This window comes from Psittacula echo, assembly GCF_963264785.1.
Source record: "Psittacula echo genome assembly, chromosome: 3".
Classification (NCBI taxonomy): Eukaryota; Metazoa; Chordata; class Aves; order Psittaciformes; family Psittacidae; genus Psittacula; species Psittacula echo.
The window spans coordinates 3,232,329-3,258,759 of record NC_137736.1 but is presented as its reverse complement, the minus strand read 5'-3'; the positions used below and the strand labels follow the sequence as shown (position 1 = coordinate 3,258,759).

Sequence of the window (26,431 nt, the reverse complement as noted above, 5' to 3'; positions counted from 1 at the left end):
GTGGGAAAGGTTAGAAGAACCCCGAAAACCTAATCCTGACTGCTCCCCTTCATATTTGTTTTCATCTAGCTCTAAGGCATTGGAAAATAAGACCTTATCCATAGAAAATCAATTACTTAATAAAGGCTAAAGTGAAGCTTTGAATGACTACACCACCATTCTTGCAAGAGAAACACACTACAATGTATGCAGGCACATGAAGACTTTTCCCTGTCTGAAGTATTTTGGCTTAATTCAGTGTTTATAGGTATAAATCCCAATATAAAAGAAGAAATAGCTCAAAAGCTTTCAGTTACTGAAATACCTTTAACACCTGTGAACAAAAGGGACATCAAAACAACTCGTTACATTGAGCCTTAATTAAAATTAATTGCTCTGGAATTACTGCACTTCACTTTATGCCAACTTCCTCTTTCAAAAGCAACTCAAGAGCTGTGACAAGAGTAGGTTAAAAACATTGCCACAGGTAAGAGCAGAAAGCACTGAAGTAACTGGATTTTGATTTGCCTGTGTCCTTAAAACCCACAACGTCTATCTTTCAGGTTTTATCTGATACATAAAAAGATGGCAACTGTTTAACAATACACGAACATGAACACAGCTCAACCTTCAGGAGTGGAAGTGGCCGAGCAATCTGCATAAACCCCCTGAACTGATTTTTCTCACAAGTAAAAAACACATTCAAGAGGTTTTGAAGCTTAAGTAGTGGACAAAGAGGAAAAAAGTCTACTCCAGAAACAGAAATACCTGGAAATTCGTATTTTATGGAATGCTGCAATACATCAAACAAGTTTCCTGAGCTAGGGAATCAATACACTTGAATTAGAAGGTTTACATCTAAACTAGAGCTGTCTAATTTACTCTTATACCCAAATTCAATCTTTTATTACTTCATAGCGTCTTGAGTTTTGCAGTATTCAAGCCTAAATAAAACTGTATTTCACAGGAACTCATCTGAAATCTAGGGTTTGGAGTATTTTTGGTTTGTTGGTGGGTTTATTTTTTTGTTTGTGATTTAAAATTAAAACCTTAAATTAAAACTTTAGCAAAGCTCTGTACAACATACTTCTACTGAAAATAGCAATCTCTCTAGAAATACCTTACCCCCAAGAGCTTTAGTTTTTTAAGGTAGAATCATAGAATAGTTAGGGTTGGAAAGGACCTTAAGATCCAGTTCCAACCCCCTTGCCATGGGCAGGGACACCTCACACTAAACCATGGCACCCAAGGCTCTGTCCAGCCTGGCCTTGAACACCGCCAGAGATGGAGCATTCCCAGCTTCCCTGGGCAACCCATTCCAGTGCCTCACCACCCTCTCAGTAAAGAATTTCTTCCTTAGATCCAATCTAAACTAAGTTTGAACCCGTCACCCCTTGTCCTGTCACTGCAGTCCCTGATGAAGAGTCCCTCCCCAGCATCCTTGTAGGCCCCCTTCAGGTACTGGAAGGCTGCTCTGAGGTCTCCACGCAGTCTTCTCTTCTCCACGCTGAACAGCCCCAACTTTCTCAGCCTGTCTCCATACGGGAGGTGCTCCAGTCCCCTGATCATCCTCATGGCCTCCTCTGGACTTGTTCCAGCAGTTCCATGTCCTTTTTATGTTGAGGACACCAGAACTGCACACAATACTCCAGGTAGCAACAGTGATACCATTTACTACTTGAAATAACAAAGCCAGAACAACTATGTACTTTTGACTGATGTTTCATATTAAGGCCAGCCTGAACTAATTCCATCCTCTCACCTAAGCTCCTCTCTCTTTTTCAAGTGTATGAATGGGCCCGTATTTTTTGACAAAACAGATTACAGTCACATTTGCAATTAAATCCATTTACCATTAAATTCTACGGATTTATGTTACAGGAATTATCCAACTATCAAGTTGCATTCACAAGTTTCCAGGCTTGCACTCGTGCGCTTCAAAGTTCTAACTCTGAAGACACTGTTTCTACAGCTCCAAGTCACAGAGAAGAGCCAGCGTTACCCTATGATGCTGTACTTCCCACTTTATAAAGAAGTCACTTTAAGAGAGTCACTACATTGATCCAGTTTCAGTACACACCAAGATAATAGATTGATCCCTTAATAGTAGGCCCACAAATTAACTACTTCAAGATGTCAGCCCAGACAAGAGGACAGAAGCCCTACTGATAAACCTACATAAAAGAGGTCTGATTGCATTGTGAAGCCCTACGTTCTTTTAAGTTAACTTCTTCTTTACATAGCACTCAGAGCACACCATCAGGGTGTGCCTTCCACTTTTCAATTTTAACAGTACTAAAGAACAACATAATTTATCTGAAATCTGTTTATTGCACTTCATGGTATTTGCTATTTCTAGTAATAATAACATAAGTAAACACTTGTTATATTTTGCCTTGCACTGATGGTTTCAAACATAAGATACAAAAATGTTACAGCAAAAGGACAGTAGTGAAAGGGTGTCAAACACAGGAAATTAAAGTTTCACTGTACAGGCCAAGAGTGACAAAGACAAATCAACATTTCAGTACAAAAGTGTAGGAAGTCCATGAAAAAAGGCTTAAACAGTGGAGGAGAGGTTCTGAACACAACAGCAGCACTCCTTCAGCTTTGGGACTGTCTGTGCAAATACAGCATTAATACCTGTATTTACGAAACAGAGGTAAGAAAACAGCAGATAAAGCTCAGCTGCTACTGTGATAGTCACAGGCATCATCTTGTAAGATCAGGGTTTCTGCTACTCATGGAAAAGAGTCAGGTGGAGAGTTCATGCACTTATGCTACTCTGCAGCTTAAGAGAATGTTGCCAGCTTGTCAATTAAATCATCAACAGTGTTCACAAGAAGTTTTATGTCCTCCTTCTCACTCAGCCGATGTTGGCCAGTTTTGCGGAGGATAACATCCACATCTTTGCTCAAAACACGATCAGCAACTTGCATAGAGATCTGCCAAGGGACATCACTGTCCTTCATGCCATGAATAAGCCGTATGGGACATGTTACAGGAATAGGGCTATTTAGCAAACAGTGATTTTCTGCTTCTTGGATAACGTCATATCTCAAGGAGTAATATCCTTCCTCATTATACCTTGTTGGAAACCACCATTCACCTTTTTCTTCTATTTCGTTTTGTGTCTATAAAAAAGAGAGCAAAGAATAGACAAGACAGATGTTACAAGCTCTTTGGAGCACCTCAACTTATTTCTGTTCTAAATGCAGCAAAACTTCACCAGGCATAGAACTTCACTTTGTTCATTTTTATTAGCAGAGGAGCTACCTTCCTGTTTGCCTTCTAGCATTGGAAAAGACAAACCCATGTCACTAAAGCTACTCTGTGCGCCTCTCCTGCAAATTAATCTAATTGGGATTCACCAAGGAAATTAAGTTTCTCAGTCAGAATCTACCAGAAAGAAAAAGACATAGGGCCACCATGAGCAAGTAAGTCTCTTGGGCTTTAATCAGTTCACTTCAAACACGAAGAATCCTAGGAAAAAAGATTTTTCCAGTGATCAGGCTTTTTCAGTCATTGCCACAACAGCTATGTCTAAATACTGCGCTTCCAGAATCTCACCTAAGGTGCTATGAAGCGCCTTTAAAAAAAAAAATCAGTAAAATACTTTAATTATTCTAAGGTACAGTTATTTATTGCTACATTTATCTGTCACATTATTAACATCCGGCTTACTTTCCTTTAGACACCATTATCAGGGAAGCAACTCAAAGAAACTTCCCACCACCTAAATCTTCTAGTCTTTACAAACACACTGATTTGAAGAAATCCCTTTCTACACGCACACACAACCTATGTCAGACTCATCTCACCCAATGGCATCTGTACTACTTCAGCAGCTACTTCCCCATCCCTGAAAACATCAGGGATCCAATCTGAATGCAAATATAAGGTACTCAACACTGAAATCGAATGGACCCTAACTTCATGTCCTATATGCCACAGTAATACATGCCAGGTAGTGCTCACACTAGGTTCATACTCGAAGCACAGTATTTTGCACTTTTAGATTGATGTAAATTTGCAGCTTTTCTCCGCCACCAACACAGAAAATTTACAGAAAGACTTACAGGAAAAGTACAGTTTGAAGAACAGAAATTCTTAAATGCACGACAGACTTTTAGACTGCACAAAAACCAACAAACAACATTTACCTCAATGGGAAGCTTCTTAAAAGTTGTTACAAGATAGTCTGCTGCTGCAGCTACTCCAACTAGAGCAGCTACTTTACCTGGGCGTGCTATTGCGGCATGAAGCATCAGCCATCCACCCATGCTGGAGCCCACCAGAATCTGAAAAAGAGAGAAAATAAGATATTACTTTAAAGGAAATGGCTAACAATTTTCTTCTTTTGCAAGTTGTTTTTGTTTAACTACTTAAACCTTAGGCATTATCCTGCTGTCCATACCCAAGCAGAACTGCTGTCACCTCCAGTGGGAATTTTGCCTGAGTAAGCACCATAGGATCTGGTATTTTACTATTCTTTTTGCTTAGCATGGCTGGTTACTGCTGCCTGAGACTGAAATGCTGTAAACAAAATGAGAGTTGAAACAATTCAGTATCACATGCATACTTTATGCTTCTTTCTTAAAATAAATACACGTGGTAAAGGCTCAGTGCAGTGAAAGAGGTTAACAAATGCAGTAATACAAATCAAAATACAAATTCTTAATACAAAATCATTTTAGATACAACACTAGATATGGTATTTCCAGGCTGCAGGAGATTTTAAGTTTATTACAGTCATTTCTAAAGTAACTGAAGAAGTCAAGCACTGCTTCTGCTGATTTTTGTAAGTTATTTTATCATATAGAGTCTTTGGCAGCATCATCTAGTGCAAGGCATCCCTACACATGGCAGGGGGGTTGGAATCAGATGATCTTAAGGCCCTTCCCAACACTAACCATTCTATGATAGAATATCTTAACTTGTTACATTCCTGCGAATCCTTTAATTAATGTATCAGAATGGGGCAGTGACACTTTCCATTAGGAGGGATGACAGCCCTGCTATGAGCAGGAGGCTCTAATAAACAACCTCCAGGAGGTCCTGCCAATCCACATTTCCAAGATCTTGTGATCCACCCGCTTGCAAAAGAGGTCCCTATGAATATGACCTCTCAAATGAGTCAGCTTGAAAGTGAGCAGGTGGCAGTTGCTAAACAGAAGCTGCTGTTGACCAGAGCTATGATGATGTATTTTTGATTCATGTTCTACCTTGAGGACAAAAAGCATTCTATATTTAAAAATAAAATATAACCTGTGGTCCATCTGTAAGTTCATCCAGTACACACAGAACATCTTTTTTCCACTTCCCAAATGTACACTCTTCAAATTTACCATCTGAACTTCCACATCCTGTATAATCAAATCTGAAAAAGAAACCATCAAAATGAAAATCATCGTACTGTCTATAGCAATATAGAAGCCACCTAAATAGTACCATTTAACCAAATTAAACAGGGACAAGATACCGCATTAAATACTTTCTTACTTAGTCCTCTGCACCACTAGCAGCAGAAATCACATGAAAAGAGGTTTAAACGCAACACAGACAACTAGTGATGCAGTGCTCTCTTAAGATTTGATGTAACAATATCCCAAGTTACACGAGTATTTCCCAGCCAAAGAATTTCCCTTACAGACAAAAAAAACCCAAACCAACAAACAACCACCAAATACTGCAATTTTAAAAGTATTTTTTAAATATACAAACTCTCTTTCAAATGCTACACCCAAATATGAAGAATAACAAAACTCAGGATTCAACCCAGTCTATCAAAGGAGAGTATCACCAAGGATGCATGTGGTGTTGCAAAACTGCAGAAGACACTGGGTAACTTAAGATTTATTTGGCAGTTAAGAAGCACTCTTATAGTTGTAACTTAAAAACTGAGAACTCCTGGTCCTTTCTTCTTGATTTCTTGTGCCTATAGCCTTAATGTAACATATAGCACTGGCTAGACTACAAAAATCAATCAGTTTTCTGAATTACTTTCAGAACACATTGTCCTGATTTACCTCAGTCTTGCCACAGACAGAAAGCCCACATTTGAAGTGGAAGAAAGACACTTCTTAGCTTGTGTGCACAGCACAGCATGCATTCCAACCCAAATGCCAAAGTCTGTATATTTTTGTTAAAAACCCTTCCCCAACCCATGATATTAATCTTGTTTTCTCAAGACCAATGTAATTTAAATATACCTGACGAAGGCATGACCTAGAGAGCTGCAGAAATCTTCAAGGGCAGTTGCTTTCTGACCATTCATATTTGAATTAAAGCCTGGAAGGAAAATAACCCCTGGATTCCTGCCTTTTAGTTTATGATAAGCAAGATTTGGTTGATCTGGTCGAGTGAGAAAGCTGATCGATGATTTCAGCCTGCAAACTAATAAAAAGAACTATTTAGTACAACCATCATGAGAACCTTGGGAGAAATACTAATATTTTATAAAATTAGGATTCGGGAAATATGGGCATATTATGCGAAAATAAGATGTTCTGGTTCAAAAAAAGTAAGTATCTCCTTTATTTTTTAATGACTAACTAGCATTGAGCAATCTGAAAGGGAAAACTGATTGTGATTTATTCTCAAATCTTTAAAAGCCAATCACGTCTGCAAGGAGTTCACTCAGCAGAGTGGCTGACTGAAGCCAAATGCCAATATTCCCTATACGATATTTGTCTTTGTGTTTTATACCATCTAGAGTGTGTTCACTCAGTTTAACTCTTCATTTTTCACCTTTCCCTCCCCCTCTTCCTCCCAAATGAATTTCAAACAAATATAACTTTGGGACTGAATATGTGCAATGATAAGTCTACAATGACACGAGGAGACAAATTGTTTGATGAAAACTAAAACTGAAGGACAAAACTGCATCTGCGTAAAACCCCAGATCCACAAAACTTACGAAGATGACGTACAACAAGGAAGTTCAGAAGTGGAAACTGGGAAAGAATCTTGTGACTAGCTTTTCCAACATGATGAACATAAAACAACATTAGCATTGTTTCAAACCAAATGAAATAAATAACATCTTGCTTTTTTCATCATTCATCAATAGCTATTTTTGCTTAAGTGAAAAAATATTGCCAGGACAGTGAAAAAACGCCCATTTTAACACTATGCCATCTTAACATCAGTCCTTTTCTCAGATATGAAGCACAGAAGGCAAAAAACCAAAACAAACCTACATTTTCTGTAAATAACAAAGCAATACACTAAACACATCTCATAAGAAGAGAGAGCTGACCGTTGTAGAGCTATGATTTTCTTATGTCTCTACAAATGTGGCACAGATATCCCATTATATGGATTGGTGTATTCCCACTGTAGAGGTTACATTATTCCACTCCTCAAGACTGTTCTGTTTATACAGAATGAAATGGCACTGTGCAAATGAATTTGGTGCACAGTTTAAAAACGAAAGATCACTGAGTGCAACTTCAGTCAAAGTAACCTGCAACGTATTATGTAACAGCTTTCCTACTAGCATCAACTTCTTTTGCTGTTGTATAGCTCAAGATAATAAACTAGATACATCTGGAAACCAAACAGTTGGACCCTGTTATTCACATTAATAACTGAAAAAATAAAAAAGCTGGTTTTAAACAAGGAAAAAAGATTCACACAGGAAATATGCACTAATTAATAACTATGCTGAATGTCAACAGCTGCTAAAGTATTTAAGTTCAGCAGTTAATTGTACCTCTACTGTGGATGAGAAGTGATGCGTAGGGGTATGATGGAGACTTAATCTACTCTGATACCCTACCCAGGAAGATAATTTGTTAAACTGAAAGAGTGGTTGAGACTTCAACGACTCTGATACTCTTAATTCTTAGGTTAGAAGACGACTAGTTCTTCCACAGAGGGGTACATGCAAAAATTGGGCTTCCTAGTGTTATAAGTACTGGGTAAAATCAGTTGCAAACTGTTGCAAAATCAGGCTGTAACAGTGTCACCCAACTTAATCGTTTCACAAGTTTGAGTTCTGTTTTCTCGCTATCAGAGATATTACATTCAAGGGATTTGGGGGGTTTTGTCTGTCTGTTTTGAAGCTTGCACATGTATGAGCAAATATGGATGCATAACAGATGCAGGATGCAGCTAGTTTCAGCACTTTCCTTTCGTCAAACAGACATTATACCACTTAAACTATAGACTGAAACATACTACCTCTGAAACAATGGACATTTCTTTATCCTATTAATGCATCAAGTATTATATAGGAGAATAAACAACATAATGACGTATTCACTCATATGCATCCACACTACGGCTTTTTGATTGTGTGTGTGTCTATCAGTAAGCCAGTCACTTCTTCACCTGCCAGTAACAGAGGAAAAACACCAAGAATAAACTTGACAGAAAATGAACTAGGAGTATTTTTCTCTCCCTTAAGCCCCGATAATCATCTCTGAAGCCACAGTTTTCCCCTCTGCAGCACTCTGGAGGTGTCCTCATGCTGGTTTGACACTGGGAAGGGTTTCAACTGCAGCTACAAAACACAACTGCTGTCTAAGCTATTCCACAAACCAGTCTTCCACATTTAACAAGTCCCTGTAAATGCAGCAGCAGCAATCCTAACCTGAATAATGTAAAACTCTAAAACAACCACTTGGGCCAATTCAAAAGCAAGGTTGGTTGAGTCGTGCTCTGACTTCCCTTTAGACAGACAAAAGCATCAATAACTGAGGAGCTAGCCACGAATTTCTGCCCCTAATTTCAGTGAAAGACCTCGGTAAGAGCAGGGAAGCACTTCCGAAGGGTGCAAGGTAGTACTTAGAATTCATAAAAGCAAGTTACAGGCAGAACGACCTACCTACAGGATGTGTCCCCTCACCCCCACACCCCCAGACCTAATGCTATGGAACTCTCTTCCTATCGGAACCACTGTGCAATTTTTGGTTTATGACCACCAGAAATGTGACTGAGACCAGTGCTACATGCCAAAGAAATCCTCTTAAGAACCTTAGGAAGGTTCTAGGACTGTGACAGATAGCAGCAGCAGATTACCACTGTTCTGGAGATAATCGACTCAACAGTTTCCACGCCTCATTCCATGCAACCACTATGCTACAGGAGTAAGGCGGCCACCAGTTCTGCCAGCAGGATCTGCTGCTTAGCCCAGCCTCAGAGCACCTAACAGCACCCTCAACAACCAGCTATTCCGGCCACACCACCACTCTAAACACACGGAAGGAACACCAACACCACCCCGCTGTGTTAATGTTATTATGCGGATGCAAAGCCTGCACCTTTGGTAAGACTTAAGTTTTACCCCCTTCTACATCAAGCCACCTCAAATGAAGTTCATTACATCAGGAAGAAGCGGCTGTCTGTCAAATTTAAGGCAACGAACAAGCAAGTCGGACAAGCTCTGAGCCTCGAACAACACGAAAGGGCATCACGTGTTTGGGCAGCGGATCACCTGACACAAAAGCAGACACCAGCAAGGCTGCTCAGGTGCCTGGTGAAACCTCACCCATAGGCATGTTTCACCTCCGAGGAAGCGAACGGGCCCACCTCCTTCCTCTTACTGGCAGCTCCTCAGAAAGCAGCGGCTGCAAAGCCTACCGCGATCCAAACACCAATGTGAACGCAGCTGCCCTGCAAACAGACACAGGTTCGGCAGCAGCTGCTCTCCCCCATGCACAAGCTCCGACCCACGCCCCGCGGGCCCATCAGAAACCCCCTTCCCGCGGGGGGACCGGAGCCACATAGCCCCAGTCCCTGGAACGGGCCCGGCCGGGACGGCGACGCAGTGGAGGGGAGGCCCTCACCTCCTGCTACCCGCCCGCGCTCTGCTCTCCGCACGGCTGCTGCGGGTGCTGTACGCACCCACCGCGGACAAGCAGCCTCTCCCCTTTGGCAACCCCTCTCTCCTCGCGGGCTCCCACGCCGGCGGCGGCGGGACAGGAGAAGCCGCTCCGCAGTACCAGCACAAGTGCCCCGGGGCCCTTCCCTTACCCGGGAGCCCTAGGGCCGCCCTCATCGGCGACAACACCAAGGTGGCGGAGGCACGATGTCGGCAGCAGCCTCTCACCAGCCCCCCCAACGTGCCAGCCGCCGCCATGATCACTGCGACCCCACTATCCCGGCAGCCGGCCGCCACACTGCGCACGCGTAACCTGCAGGCACAAGGAACACGCGCATGCGCCGCTCGGACTCAGAAGCTCACACCGACGCGACCTTGCGTGCGCGGAGGGTCCGGAGTGCGCATGTGTAGCAGTGGGGTGGGAGGGATGGGGGTGCTGATCGTCAGCATCATTAAGTTTAAGGAGTAACAATTAAACGTTTTGCAAATAAAAGCACTTAATGAGCATCTCCTTGATGTGTATTCTGGAGAGGGGACTCTCGTAAAGGCCGCCTTCTACCAGACAGGGCTGGTAAGACCCGGCCTGAAGACCCGCATAGTTCCAGTTGTCTGCACACGTGTGGGTATAAACTGCTATACGGTATACATCTTACTTCGTGCCGGAGAGGGGCTCGCATCAGGGACTGCGGCAATAGGACAAGGGGCAATGGGTTCAAACCTAAACAGCGGAGATGCAGGTTGGGTATAGGTAAATATGTTATGAAGGTGGTGAGGCTCTGGCACAGGGTGCCCAGAGAAGCTGTGGCTGCCCCATCCCTGGCAGTGCTCAAGGCCAGGTTGGACACAGGGCTTGGAGCAACCTGCTCTAGTGGAAGGTGTCCCTGCCTGTGGCAGGGGTTGGAACTGGGTGAGCTTTAAGGGCCTTTCCAACCCAAACCATTCTGTGATTCTATGATAATTTGATGCTCGTAATTACATAGTACTCCAGACACCCAGAAAGGACATTTCAAACCCTTGTGTACCTGCACTGGTCACCTTTCCAGCAACATCAGGGCTTGGCCATGCCTTGGTCTGCAGGGCCTCTGAACCAGCTCATGCCTCCCCACTCATCTCTGCTCAGCCTAACTTGTACAGGAATGGTAGCCAAAACAACGCCTTTATGAACAGTACCTCTTACGTGAACCACCTGGATCAGAAGACAAGCAACATCTAACTTCAGAAAGAGTAGGAAGGCAGAAGTAATTTTGACAAAAAACTAGCAAATTGGAAGATAACTGTGTTCCTAAAGGAACTTGTTTCATTATATTGCTAAAAATCATAACCCTCTGAGATAAGAGACCCTTACGGAACATGTGTTGTGAAATACAGTGCCTTTAAACAGATGACAGAAGAGTCAATAATTGTAGGAACAGACTGTTACATAAACAGCGAGCACTGATTTTCACTGTTTGAAAGGTATAAAAGTGGATAGCTGGCAGACTGAGGGCATGCTAGCTTTGTGGAGTTACCACCTAACACTCATCTCTGCGAACATGAAATAATCAGGTTATCTTGACTCTGTGTTAATCTGCTCTCTGCATACTGAGGGAAGAACCCTGATTTGGGACAACAAGGCCAGCCCCTGTCAGCAGGTCAAGCGGTGCAGCAGCTAAGGTTTTAAGACACAAGCCTGTGTGGTTTGCAATTGCCCAAGATACTTTAGGGTAAGTGGGTACTTGGCTCCCATGGGGGTAAGCTCGGAGGGCTTGCATAAGGCCATAAAAGATGGTGCGTAATGCCATGCTTTGGTTACGCTGTCTTGATGGCTGTTATTACAAAACCCACCATGCTTTGTGATAGAATCATAGAACAGAATCATAGAATAGTTAGGGTTGGAAAGGACCTTAAGATCATCCAGTTCCAACCCCCCTGCCATGGGCAGGGACACCTCACACTAAACCATGGCACCCAAGGCTCTGTCCAACCTGGCCTTGAACACCGCCAGGGATGGAGCATTCACAACCTCCCTGGGCAACCCATTCCAGTGCCTCACCACCCTCACAGTAAAGAATTTCTTCCTTATATCCAATCTAAACTTCCCCTGTTTAAGTTTTAACCCGTTACCCCTTATCGCTACAGCCCCTAGCGAAGAGCCCCTCTCCAGCATCCTTGTAGGCCCCAAAGATGATGATAGCAAACTTAGTGGGGAAAAGAAAATGCCATAAAACTGCATGGGCCTCTACAGTGAGCAATTCCTGCAATTCAAGTCATGCCTGTGTCAAATATTGGGAAGAGTGGGAAAAACCTCGAACTTCAGCAATTTCTGTTTTGCTGTTGAACAAAACATATGTCTATATCCAAGGCTGGTGATCCATTTTTTATGACCCTTTTTGAAACATTTCAAGGTATTATATTATGTATGCAGTAAACAGGCTATGCTCCTAATTTCACTGCCACTTGAAGGACTATTGTGGAGAAACACATAGAATGGTTAGATTAAACACTACTAAGAAGTACAAGACTACTTGCACAACTAGATGCAACTTCAGAACAGGCAGAAATGTCTCACGACGAAGAATCAAGGGAATATCTAAACCAAGTGTATTTTTAAAAATGTTTATTGAAATGCCTTCATTGCATCATGCAGGATACAAAAATCATGATTAGAAAACCTTTATAACCATACTTAGGAGTAAAATCAAGATACATCAGGAAAAATAATAATTATATAAACCAAAGCAATTTCTCGTAGCGTTTTAAATCCTTAGATTACAAGGTGTGATCTGCACAGATGATAACAATTATCTTGTAGTAACAGTCCCTTCATGATTCAAGTCGAAACTGATGTTCCTCATGCTACAGCAACCATTATCACCTGTGTATACCACAAAGAAATTCAACCCGTTCATTACAGATACAAGGTTTAAAAAGTGTAACAAAATATTCTGCCAGCGTACTTCTGTTCTGCTTTCAGTCTTTTATGTGTTCCATCAAAAGCCATTAGGTTTTCATGAAGGAAAAAAGAAAAGGCTAATGTGCTTTCTTCTGTAACACAAACCACATAGCACATAAGTCTCGATTACTGAAATAGAACCTTTAAAGTCTATTATAAGAGACCTGCTTGAAGTTCAGTTCAAATAATTTATGTTTTTGCACTATTACTTGAGGACTTGGAAGGGGTTTTAAAATGGGAGACCACAGCACCCTTGGTATTCTCATGCTTTGATGCATCTCAATCTCCATCACTTAAAATGTTCAGGGTTTTTAATTCATACACTGCTTCACGTCAACTCTTAAAACTTGCCTCTGTTTATTCTATTTGACAGCACTATTCTGTGCAGATATGCATTAAAAAACCAAAAAGAAAACCAAAAACCAAACACTGGCTGGGGCTGAAAAATTGGCTCCGAGGAATTTAGGTAGGGATTTTGATGCTGGCTTCAAGGGAACCAGTGTTTGAGAGGTTTCAGTAGAGCTTTCACCTAAGGCAGAGTAAGGTTAGAACCACACTGTGACCTTATTAGATAAAAGAAAATTGCTGTAGGGGCTAGAATCACCTCATTCTATTCAGCAAGGAAAATTAAAGAAACCCAAACAGCTCCTTATGAGGAAGTTAATACATGTGTTTCCATTTCATATCCATGTGGAAAAATGCATCTTTATAAAGCTATCCTTCTCTTTTTTTTGTTGAGCTCCATAGATGCACACTTTAAACATACAGTTGGTGTTACTGAGTGTCTGAACACACAGAATATCATAACAATTTAATGACATTAAAAGTCATGAAGAGTTTGGCACTGTCCCCTTACAGAAAGTTAGGTACAACTAACATTATGAAAACATTACGATAAGGGAATCATGTAACTCTTTGGCTCTGTTGTAATACTTAACTACTAAGGCAAGAACTGTGTGTACCTTAGAGTTGCTTTTTTATCTTTTTATAAAGTACTTGACTACAAGTTTTTAAGCCACCTAATTGTCTATAAATGTCAAATGGTGCATATTAAAATATATGCCTGTTACAACTTTTTGTTCCATCACTACAACTGTTGCATCCTGATGAGAGCACGCACATTTGTAAACGGTTTCGTATGAATTTATGAAGATGTTCTGCGTGTAAGAGAATTTGTAGGAAATGATCGTTCAATCAAGATGCTGTAATTAAAATTGCCTCATTATCCATTTTGGAGCATTACGATTCTCTCAACAGTTTAGCTCTTTCATTCCTATAAAGATCAACTAAAAGGAGTAAACCTCCCCCCCCACCCCCCCTTTTCAATGCATTTGTAAACCCCTCTCATTCTGAGGTTTCAGGTGCACATCATAAGGAGGATGTCTCAGAGTATTCACTGGCTTTTCAGATTTCACTACATATGGCTAACTTCATATGTTAAGTTATTGCAGTACGCCCTATTGCCCCCTTTTATTATAACATGAAGTGGGTGTAGCCTTCTGCGCCTGTAACAATGACATCCATCCATATCCTCATGGCTTCTGGCGAAGGAGCGACCATATAGTATATCCGGTCATGCGTCTTAACACTGAAAGTGAGCAACGGGTTGGGACTCTAAAGTAAAACAGAAAGAAGCATATCAAAAGAAAGACATGAAATCCATTTATTGGTACCAGAAATGTAATTACTTGCAAGAAAATTTACGACAGCGTTAAGAAGAAAGATGAAATGCAAAATGCTGCACCACTGCATCCTGCATTGCAGCAGTGGAAGCAGAGACGTGTTTAAAGTGTCTGTATCCATCATAAACACTTTTTACAATGTATTTCCACTAGGCTATTACAGAATAGTACAGGGCTCCAAACTGTAGTTTCATGCCCAAATAACCACCCCACTCTGTACAGTGGTCAAAACCACCTTGGGTTTCACAAAGCCAAATGCCAAGGATATATTCATCTTGTTCACAGCTCATTTAAATTACAGATGAGAGGCAGGGGGTGCCTTGAGCTGCCAGTTAACCACCAGTACCAGTTAACTCCCTCCCTGTGACAGACACATTCAGACATCCCTTGATTTGCCAACACCACTGATTTCAGTGGTCTCACCACTAGACTAAGGAGTTCCTTTCAACAAATCCTAGGTAGACACTCGTATCTCTGCTTTCATTAGCATATATATAAAGAAAACACAACCCGACCAATAAAAAACCAACAACAGCATTAATCAGTGATCTACCTTCATCTTCCTTTTCCTCTACTCTTGGTTTGGGGTTTTTATTTGTGTTGTTATTTCTCTTTTTTCCTACTAATGTCAGCTCCCCCCTTTGACTTTACAGCAGCTACCATACTTTGGGTTCTGCTCTATGATACTCTGTTTACCTTGTATGCATTCTTTAGATGATCATAATAGACTTCTTCGATAGCTTGAAAATATATTACACCTTTTAATTTAGTTTCATGTTTGTCTGAAAAAGGAAAAGAGAGAACGACTTGAGAACCGAACAGTACTTTGAGAAGCAAAATCCTAACAGAATATAGACCTTAAGATCATTTAGTTCCAACCCCCCAGCCATGGGCAGGGACACCTCCCACTAAACCATGTCATGCAAGGCTCTCAACCTGGCCTTGAACACCGCCAGGGATGGAGAATGTGCATTTCCATATTTGTTTAGCTAATAAGTAACTGGATTAACACCAGTGCTTGTAAAATCCCACAGAAGTTTTCAACCTTTCTTACTAGCTGGTCAGCTTTGTTGAGAAGCAGTTCCTACTTTTATGTGTTTATTTCCCACATGGTTTTCAAGGAAATAAAGTTTTTGCCATTTCCTCATCTCTTTGCAAGTCACCCCCTTCACTGAAGTGCATTTTTGTGCAGCTGGTACAGAAGTCTCATGAAACTATGTTTGTTGGTTAGAATCCTTGAGGCATTATGAGAAGTTTTCTTTGGCAATTGAAATTGCATTATCACAGCTATACTGCACTCAAAACTGAACCTGTTAACTATTAACATAACCACTACAAACACATTAATAAAAACCAGTACCAGATGGGAACACTACTGGATGTTACAAGCCTTGCTAACCAATAAACCAGATGTTAAGAACAAGTTTGTCACATTCTTCGTATTACTACTGCAAACTGGTAAAGAAATATTGAGTGGGTATGTAATGAATGAGCGTAATGAGTTCAAACGTGTTTTAAAAAGATGGCCTGAGCACTGGATACCCTTACCATCAATTTCAGTTCAAAATGCATTAGACCCTCAAAATATGGCAAATTCAAAAAGTCTACCCCTGCGTATTTAATTTCCTGAAAGACTTTTTAGCACATCAAGCCATTTAATTTTCATGGCAAGTATAATAGATTATATTCTTGTAGGAAGGGTACAAGAAATCATTCTGTCACTGGCGAAAGTATATAATATTTAAGAATAAATCATGTGGAGCCATTATTCTGTCTGCTGGGGACCTGATGATCTGCTTTTAAGTCTTGCCTATCCCCATCTCTCCCTTTGCCTGTTATGCTCGTTTCTGCCTTACCTGGCATTACGATTGAACACTATAGGGAAGGGATTGCACAAGCTCTAAGCATACACGTGAAACACCCAGTGAAAAGGAAATGTAAGTCGTATCAGCTGAGGGGCAGATGTACCCCAGTAGTGATCCTGCAACCTACCTGCATAATAAGTAAAAGTTCTCTTGTTTCTGTCAAAAACAAACCATCGTTTTTTCCATGTTTTGATTTTGCCTCCCATCTTAATCAGAAAGCCTCGGCAGGTCTTCTCTGTGAGGGAGACATGGTAACAGGTCTCTATGTTGTGACCAGCTGTTTCGATGTGACTTCGTAGGTCAAAGTCTTCTTTCCTAACGGGCAAATAGCGAGTCAAGGGACGAGCCTACAGTAAAGAGAAGAAGATGCTATCATTTTTAACAGAAGTCTTTACTCTTTCTGCTGCACAGACATAACCACAAGCTGCCCATAGATTCTAAGAATGAATGTAAGAAAAATAAAGAGCTTTTTGCTGCAGCCCTGATTTTGTTCAAAAGACAAATCCTTAAAACTTGTAACTTTACAAAGTGTTGAATAGCTTCATAAAAGCATTAGAGCATAAGAGTTTCTTGAAATCATCACTTGATCAGCTGGCAAAACAGGGCCCACAGCATAGAAAGTTTGCTTTAGAATTAAAACATTAATGAAAGGTAAAGCTATGTTGCTGCATTCGATGAAGTGCAAGAACTTCATCTGCATGATGTTAAGCAAACCCTTTATTTCTCTGGGCTAGATGCTCACTACGCATATCTATCTCATTAACATTTTACTGCTAGATGTGTTTTCATGCAAAGTATAATACAAATATAAGACAAATAAGAACATTTTCTTCTAATAGAAGAAAAATTAATGAGTGAATTGCAATTGCTAGATAGATTTCACAGAGATTTCCGTGAATGAAGTGGGATTGTTTTCTTCTGAATGAATTAAATGGGGTATCTCGTCCACAGTCAGCAATTCAGCACACAGAGCTGAAGGGCACCCCTCTGCAAGAGACAGCCAAGGAGCACAGGAAGCCGTGCCTCATTCTTGATTGCAGTTCAAGGCTCTGCATCAAGCCTGGATAGCGTCAGCTGGGAGAGCCAGCAGGAGGAGGTAGTGGTTTGGGAACTGGGCCAGCCGAGGGAATATGCTCCTTTTCTGTCTATGCAGACCTCCCCTTCATTTTAAATATGGAAGACAAGTCTGCCAAGGCTCCTGCTGCAGTCAACGCAGACAGAGGCTACACTGCAGGGTGATTCAGAACAGAAGCTGAATTTAGGTGCTTTGAATGATCCATGTAAGGAGCATCTCCCTCTATCCCTTCCCCCTGACTCCAGGGAAAGTCAGTGACCTGGAGAATCTAACCTGCCCCTGCTCCATGCCTGAAGTTAGCCTCTTAAATCCCACTGCGAGTCACAGATCAAAGGGACTTTCCCTCACTGCGTTCTCAAGAACCTCTTGGCGCAATGGGAGCTCTGTTGCCTGCAAGAACTCTTAGCACCCTTCTTAAAATCCACAGCCCCGTATGATAAAAGCTGGCACCAGCTTTGGCAAGTACAAAGCTGGAGCTCCTTCCCCTAGTTTACATTTCTAAGTGTCGGGAAGTGCTGGAGAAGGTAAAAAAAGGAGGTCTTCCTGTACAAAGGAAAGAAGAAAGTTAACAAAATATCCCAGTCATTTCTGACAGATGCGTTTTGTCTTCCTGCCAATTCAGCCTCCAGCCTCTCTGCCAAGACTGCCAATTAGCAGTAAGCGATAGGGCATTCTATTACAACACATGCGCGCTCCAATTTGGGATAAGGATACAAGCATTGCATCGTTGTTTACGCCATACTTGAGCTGTCATTAAAATATCTTGGGGAAAAGTACACGTGAACATTTTATATTTGGTAATTACACTTCATATAAAAACAAAGGAACGGATATATTTAGCCAGAAACGGCTTAAAGTTCCTTTGGGGTTGTCCTATTGTTCTGATTTAGTGTTATCTATTACAAAAACAAGTTACGTAGGAATTTGCCTTAAAAAATATAATTGCAACTCATGAAACAAGCGGTAGTAAAGGTAGAAGAGATGAAACCAAAGATGGTCAAATATGATATGGAACCTTCCACACGCATATACATACATTAAGATGGAGACATTGTCTTGCTATACTATACTAATGATAAAATGACTACCTAGTCTATTTGCTATACCATGTAGATCTTCTTAGTTGTGGTGGAATAAACAAATAGGTAAGACCTGTAAGCCTAAAGCAAGCTCAAGATTCCTTTAAATCCTAACCAGAAGCAAGAAGATGTAGGGCACTGTTCTAAATAAATAGTGTTTCTCATGTGGTGTAGTCCAAGTAACAGAAGAAAACCTATGTCCTTTCTACAGTAGATGTGGAACAGGAAAAGCTTCTTTATCTGTATTTTTTTTCAGTCAAACACTTGGAAGTGACAATTCAAGATAGTTTATTTATTAAAAGAAAACAACCACCGATCGCTTATAAAAATTAACACATGAATTTCTCTTGTTGAGGCTAAAAAACTCTCCTCTGCCCATACTCAATAACAAACCTCATAGGACTACTATTTATACTTCAGATGTAAGATGCTAAATAGATATCTATTATATTCTTTAACTATAAATGAATACTCAGACATCTATCTAAGCCTCCAAGAGCCCAAACATACTTTAAGCAGCACAGATACACATCAGATATACTACAGCCATTTATTCAACTGAAAGCAGTTCTGTTTACCATTGGCAGAAATACACTTAGTCCCTTCTGTATATCAAGGGGAACTCTTGCACTTCAGCATTTCACGTCAACGCATCTCACCTGTGCTCTTTGTTTCTCACGTATTTTGACTTCCTTTTCAATTAACTTTTGCCTCTGGCTAGTTTCTTCCTCCAACCTTTTCTCCAGTTGCTCTCTGCGGCGCTTCTCTTCCTCCAGAGCTCGTTTTTTGGCTTCCATCTCCCGTTCCTAAATACCACAGCACATAGAGAACTTCACTTATATGTGAAACTGTAGTTGGTAATGTATTTTCTAACCTAGGACTAAGTACCTTTTAGCCTCTTAAGAAGTCAGTAATATATATCCAGCCAAGTGGACCAAGAATTACAATCAGAATTGCAATATTACCACTCCAGAAATCAAGGTTCTTCTTAAGCAGCTCTCCTACAGGTGTGGCAGCAGTGCTGACCTAACTGTTGATGGGATTTTGCTGTCAACTCACCCACTAGGATAGCAGCTATTGCATATGGGCTCAAAGATGTATTATGAGAGTGAAACCAGACCAAACGAAGGGGAGAGAGGTAATTTTTTAAGTGTCTATTAGGTGTAAACTGTTCAGGGTATCTAACGTGCCCACTCTTGGTTTTACTCACAAAATTATGCTTACCCTGCTCTCAAGCAGCCTCGTCTTCTCAGCGTGCGCTTGTTTCAGAAGTCTCTCCATCTCTTCTATTCTCGCAACATTTGAAGTGCTAGCACTGCAAAAAACCCCCCAAAATCTGAGTTATTTAAAAGAATACTTGGTATTTAAAGACATATGATCCAACACAAGACAGCTTAAGAACGGAGTTGACACTGTTCTCATTCAGTTCAGTGCTGTAGGCACTTTAGAGTCTGATATAGCTAGAAAAGGTTCTTGAACACCATCGAGACTAATCTGAATTAATGTTGCTTAAGGGAGTTTTTGTCAAGGAAAACTAACTGCTTATCTTCTATGTTTTATCAACAAAATCAGCACAGACTCTTTTCTTCCCTCACCAAAGTTTGCCTTGTGAGAAACTGAAAGATCTGTTGTAATGGGTCCTTTTCTGGTTTTCTGATTGGTTTAGGGTTTTGTCTTTTGGGGTTTATTTTTCTTTCCAGCCATCATTGGCTGGAAGTTGTAGAAGAGCAGAAGGAGGCAGAAGAGCAAACGGCAGCAGTGAAATTCAACAGCTCCTGGCTTGGAGATTCCACTTACAGGATGGCCCCGAGGCAGCTCAGACACATGCTATATTCCCCCAGAAGGGTCAGAGAGGCAAGTCAAAGAGAGACAGATTTCAACCACTGCCATGTTAAATCACTGCACAGATAGAGTTAATTCCCAGACTGTCTCCAGCTATTGGAAACTTCCCACTGTATATCTAAAGCAAAAATCCTCAAACGCTGAGTCCTAATGCAGTCCACATTGCAGTGACAAAGACTACAAGAGGAAATCAGTGGGCTGATACCCTGTTACAGGAAACAGATGCTGAATGAAACACAACATGCTAGCCATAAAAGCTGTCCTTGTGTTTCACAGGGAATTCTTAATGCTGTGACAATGATGTACTTAATTATCAGCCTCCGCTTATGCTTCTGAAACTGCTGGTGCAGGACTGTGAGCAGAAATGAGAGTACTATCATTAAAACCAGACTGTCAGAAGAAAACTGTTTGCAAACAATTCTGAGACTCAGCTGGACTTCTTTTTTAACACAGATCATTGATGTTTCTCTTATCTGAGGCTCAGTGTCTGAGCTGTCAGCCTCTGAGGATGAGAAAAGCAGCTGAGGGCCATAAGCCTTTCATTGTCATATCTTCATGATTACTGATCTAGGAAAAAGAAAGGGCAAAAAAGACCGTCGGAGCAGCCCTGTGTGTTTCAGCATACAGCGCCAGCAAGTTAACATGCTGGACTTGCAGAACAAGTGCTCTTCATCGCCGGCAGATGTCTCTGAGAAATTGCCTATCACAGGGAATTCCTTTCCTGTAGTGACCAGGGAAGGAAGCTCAGGTATCACCCACTCTGAAAAGAGCATTGACAGCTTCATCATTTCAGTTCAGGACTGACATCGATTCCTCTGTGGCCTTCAACATGATGTGATACTTTCATTTTCCATCTTTAAATAACCACGTGAGATGATAGTTAAACCTGATTATGAAGGGCTACCCAACTACTAAATACGGTGCTTGTCTAATGATCTTATATTTTCTTAACCAGTCAGCAGCATTCACATTACCATAGCATCAACTTGTACATATTCTCTTTTTCCCATTGTAACCCTACGGCCGTTAGATCAGACAGAAAGATGGTTTACCTGGAAATGTTATCTGGTGAGCATGCCGATATGCTTGTCTCCATGCTGTCAGAACTGTCTAAGCTTAAGGTATCGAAGGTGTGGTCCTTGTAACTGCGATCTGGGTAATGGAAACTGTTCAAGTACACGTTTGATTCGGACGCTGTTCTGCTGTAGAATTCAGGAGACTTCTGCCTTTGGCTTTCACAGATGCGATGATGGTTGTACCCTGCACAATGCAGAGGAAATACTTGGTGAGGAAGTTTCACACAGAAATGTTGTGACACAAATGTAACACGTTAGCAGCACAAGCATCCTGAACATCGCCTCAGTCTTCACCGCATTGTGACCAAGGGACTACAGTATTACTGTTAATCATAACTGAAGTAAAACCTTTTAATAACTGTTTTATCTATGACGGACACAGATATAGGCAGATTAGTATGGCTGACTTTTCAATATATATACGTACAGTATGGAAATCTAATTTGCATGAACGTAATTGTAATTTGAAATTGAAAATTAGACCTAATCTGGAAAGCAATGCAGCTTAATTCAGGGATGTGGAAGAACGGACACTGATTAAAGAGGAAAAAAAAGTCCTGATATTCAATGATCTTGAGTACTTGTTTGATTGATTTTACGGAATGTGGATTATTTTTTGTCTGTTTGGGGAACTTTGCCTCCTGGTAGCTGCAAATTGGGCTTTCAGTTTCAGCTGAAATAATACAGGCTACTTGTCACATCATCATAGTGATGTGGCTATTATATGCGACATAGTGATGTTACTAGTGTAGAGGTACGTCACTGGAGCTTTACAACTGCAATTCACTGTACGTGATTGAAGCAGATCCCTATAGCTCAACGTCTGTAAAGAAAAAGGAGGTTTATGCAACATTTAAGGTCTTTGCACTGTTATTTTCCCGCAAAGTCACCCCTTCTGAAAAGCCATCCTCCTTGAACACAGGGAGCTTCGGCTATGATTCCTTTCAAAACTATTCATTCAGATTTATTTCTGTCTCATGTCTCCATTGCTCTTCCTAAATAATGCAGCAGTATTTATACTGACTTGCAGAGAGGTTGTTGAGCTTGCCAGACGCAGAGGAAAGTATAATGAACAGCTGAAGTTATTTTACAGTGCCCTTTTGAGGTCTGTTCAATCTGATTACAGATGCAACTGCACTGCTCATCTTTTCCTTCAGTGGATGCAAGCACTGACTTTCTCACAGTTCTGATACTCAGTCAGGGTTAAAATAGTCTGCATATTCCTGACCCCAAATCTGAGCTGGTGGCAGAGCTGGAGATTAGGAAGGACTGTTAAAACAGTGTGAAAAACTCCCATTCACACAGCAGGACAGCCAGTGACATTTCACATGTTTAAGATACAGAGAAAATGCAGACAAATGGACAAAGGCAGCAGAATCCAGATAAAAACTTTTACTAGGCACCATTAAGACACTGATGTTAAGAAAACATGCTTAAAGCAGGAATATTCTCCTGCCTTATTCCCACTCTCTATCTGCACATACAAGGTTACTGTTCATTTTGCCATGCTGGAGAGGGGAGTGTCCCAGTTCAGGGAGCCAACAACTGCAGCTATACCTTGGAAAGGCTATAATATTCTCCAAAAGGTACCTGAAAAGCATGACTGAAGCTGAATAATTAAAGCATATTCTAATGGAAATCATGCCCTGCAAGCTTTTCCAAGGCAGATAGTTTCCTCTTTGCTCCTCGCTTTCCTCTGTACCATACAAAGATTTCTCGCACACGTTAAAGCTGGTTTCTAAGGAACTAATAGGACTTTACTTGCCATTTGGAAGAACATTAAATTTCAGTAAAAGTTCAATTGCACCAATTAGTCAAAGAGACAAAAGGGACACAAACACAGCTCAGCAGTCGCAGATAATAGCCTCACACGACACAGGTGTTACTGATTCACATGTGCAGTTAGGGTTTTGCCCCCCATTATTATGGCAAATGCTGCTGTTATTGCAGAAAAGCAATTACCTTTCATACTGGAACCTTTGGAATGACTAATTGCTCCTGTGAAATGGTTATCAATTATTCATTATGGAAAGAGAAAGGGAAAACAATAAATGACTGAGAGAACTTCATTCAAATTCATGTTTTGCTGGTGAGCCCTTTGCAAAACCTTTCCTACTCGAATCTGAATCTCATATCTTATATTTCACTGAAAAATAAACCCATCTAAAAGGCATAGAGAAACGTAACAGTTTTACAAACACTCTCCTAAAGGAAAGTCAGCCTTACATAAAGGACCCATTTTTAAGTAAAACATCAGTTAAATCGATGTAATCACGCAAGCACAACTAACCACTGCCAGAAAAATACAGTCGTTAGGCTGCAAAACGAGATGCGTTCACAAAACCAAAGCATAGCTTGATGTTCTCATCTTCCCATCATGCTGTAAGCAGCAAGCAGTTCAAAGCTCAGGATCAGCTGCGTACCGGCACCCAGAAGCCTTGGAACCGACCTGCCTGTTACAGTCCCACCTACAGGTTGCACAGGCACAATCAGTTGCATAGGGAGTTTTTAACTGCTCAGGTGCCCATTCACAGAACACGCACCTAAAAATATTAGGCTCCTCATCCACCACTTCACTAAAAGCCTCCCACAAGCCGAGATTTGTATCAGCCGAGTGTAAGCTGATACAAGAGCTAACACATTTCTTGCATTCTCTCTAGTAAAACAGTAAACGTAACACTGCTGACAGCCATACTGTTCAGCAAAATATTGCAAATATCCATAAAGCCATATCATGAATATATATATATATATTCCAAAAGAGTTATTGCAAAATCATAGAAGACAGGTACGCTACCACAAAAGTACGGTGGGCTCAGACCTATATAGTTGACCTATATAGGTCTATGTAAACCTATAGTTGAATGCTGTTATTGGAAGTGGCACTGTCAAGTACATTATAAAAAACCCCAAATCAGCATTTCATTAAAAAAATCACAGTACATTTTCTTTCATTTCCATTCTTTCTCAAGAGATTGACATTACCATGTCAAGATACATCTTTTGTATGGAAACATGTCCAAGTAGGAAGCCCATGCCTGTCTACCTTGTCATCGTCACCCATAGATCTGCAAAGACTTCGACGTTTTCTGCTCTACTTGGATGGCTATGAGCAAAGAAGCGAAAAATTAGGCCTGCACAAAGCTATAGCTCTGCAGATATTAGCATTAATCACAAGTGGTGTTGTGACAGGTTATTTGACAGCAGGAAAAAAAGGCTTTTTGACGTGTTGTCATTATTTAACAATTATTAAAGTTTTCCTACATTTTGGGAACTACTTGACAGTGCTGATGCAATCATGACAGTGACAGATACAGCCAGATGAAGGGATGTTCTCATACCTTTTCTGGCTTTTCCTGGGTTCGAGAGGAGAAAGAGGGGGGAAAAAAAGGGAAAAAATAAACAAAAAAGCAAACTACTTTAAAAAACCCTTATAATTTGTTTGTATGTATGTGCCTTGCCCTCAGTATACTGGTTTTCTATAAAGCTTAGAAAGAACACAAATAACCGTGTTCCCGATTTTGTGTCTGGCCTTATATCTTAACCATTCCCACTTCCCTTCTGGATTCCATCCTCAATCAATGGGACTGAAGTGAAAAGGCAAACCTGATCTACCCCAAAGATGTTCTTGTAAGAACTACAGTGTATTTATTATATAATAACCGTTTATCACAGAGTGATAGAATAAGGGAACATCACCAAGAATGTCCACTGACGTGACGCTTGGCTTTGTTTTCAGTGATGTAGTTAAGGATGTCTGCTGAAATTAATCTTAGTTACACAGACTTAAGTTGAGCTGACTTTAGTGGAAGCCACATAAAACCCCAGGATTTTAATTTACAATAGTCAATTCAGCGCGTGGTATGATTAAATACTACACCACCTTCAAAACATTTCCTAGATCTCACTGTCCCACAGGAATGCATTTTCTTTACTCATGACTTTCAAGCTTGTTTTTCCTCCATGTAATAGGCATAGGTATGAGGTGCGAGGGGAAACTAGAAATCACACCTAGTTGAACTCGGTTCCTTCCGTGCTTGTATCACAACATTCATTAAGGCTGTGCCTATAAGAATGAAAGGTGCCTGAAGCAGTTTCTGTGGGCCTTGCGTATAGCTGTACCATATAGCCATCCAACTTGGACACCTCTGCCCTTGCCAAGTTCTGCTCTGCACTGCAGAAGGAGCTCTGCAAAAACTTTTGTGGTGTGTTACCAACACCAAGGAGCTTTCCCCTGCCTAGAAACATGGTACTTCAGAGCAAGAGAAAGGAGTTACGCTCTTCCAACTGCAATACATTCAGGGAGGTCCATACTGAACACAAAGGGAGTAAAACCTTCACTAACTACTAGGAGAGGTAGTCAAGCCACAAACAATCCTTGCATTCCTGTATCCTTTGTATTTTGACTCTGTCTCTTACTTTGCAAATCCTGTGGCAGTTCAAGTAAAGCACCTGCCAGCAGCATTATTTGTCTTTGGCAAAGCTGATGTTTCAGAAAAGGGCATCTAGAAGCGTCCTCTCACACAGGACACATTAATCCCTTACAGCTCTCTTCTTAATTCAGTATTTCCATTTAAACTGTTGAATCTCTCAAAAAATAATGGTCAACAGTATGATAGGCAATATAACAGACATGATTCCTCGCGGCGTATGAGTAGTGCCATGCCAAATGCCTTAATGAATAAATCTCATTCTCCCCTGCCACTCTTATTTCTCAGACCATAATTCTGTTTTGGTTTGTGATGCTTCTTTCTTTCTCACTCTTGGGACAAGAAATCTGACTCTACTCTGCCAATTGACTTAATTGCATGGTGGTAAAAGATTAAGCATTAAAACTGGTTGATTTATTCTGAAAACTCTTGCCTTTGCGTTAGGTTTGGTAACATCTTGTAATTAGAAATCACTCACTAACACTACTGCAACCCTTTTACAGAAGTATTTCCAACTTTAAGCACTTGATCTCTCGTCATCAAAGTTTAACCAAAACATCCTCGCTGATTTTCAAACTGAAACAGAGTGCTTTCTACACAACAGCGTAATGATGAGTCTGAGCGAAGCTCTTCCACCCTTGC

At 40.9% G+C, this 26,431-nt stretch overlaps 2 protein-coding genes across 2 annotated transcripts in view; both read right to left on the bottom strand.

The window, feature by feature from the left end:
* Positions 1 to 1,676: 1,676 nt before the first annotated feature.
* ABHD10 (abhydrolase domain containing 10, depalmitoylase) lies at positions 1,677 to 10,116 on the bottom strand. Its single transcript, XM_080612439.1, has 5 exons — positions 9,961 to 10,116; positions 6,192 to 6,375; positions 5,248 to 5,359; positions 4,143 to 4,280; positions 1,677 to 3,113 (listed from the first exon to the last, which is right to left on the bottom strand). Exons 1-5 carry the CDS (start codon positions 10,064 to 10,066, stop codon positions 2,772 to 2,774), a joined length of 882 nt encoding a protein of 293 aa, XP_080468565.1. The 5' UTR covers positions 10,067 to 10,116; the 3' UTR covers positions 1,677 to 2,771.
* A 4,097-nt stretch (positions 10,117 to 14,213) lies between these two features.
* PHLDB2 (pleckstrin homology like domain family B member 2) overlaps positions 14,214 to 26,431 on the bottom strand; it is a gene marked incomplete at both ends in the record, with an annotated part of 50,334 nt that continues 38,116 nt past the window's right edge. Inside the window, 6 exons of the mRNA XM_080613620.1 lie at positions 14,214 to 14,354; positions 15,119 to 15,204; positions 16,415 to 16,634; positions 19,101 to 19,247; positions 19,666 to 19,756; positions 21,336 to 21,543. Coding sequence (XP_080469746.1) covers positions 14,214 to 14,354; positions 15,119 to 15,204; positions 16,415 to 16,634; positions 19,101 to 19,247; positions 19,666 to 19,756; positions 21,336 to 21,543 — 893 coding nt within the window. The remainder of the gene's footprint in view (positions 14,355 to 15,118; positions 15,205 to 16,414; positions 16,635 to 19,100; positions 19,248 to 19,665; positions 19,757 to 21,335; positions 21,544 to 26,431) is intronic.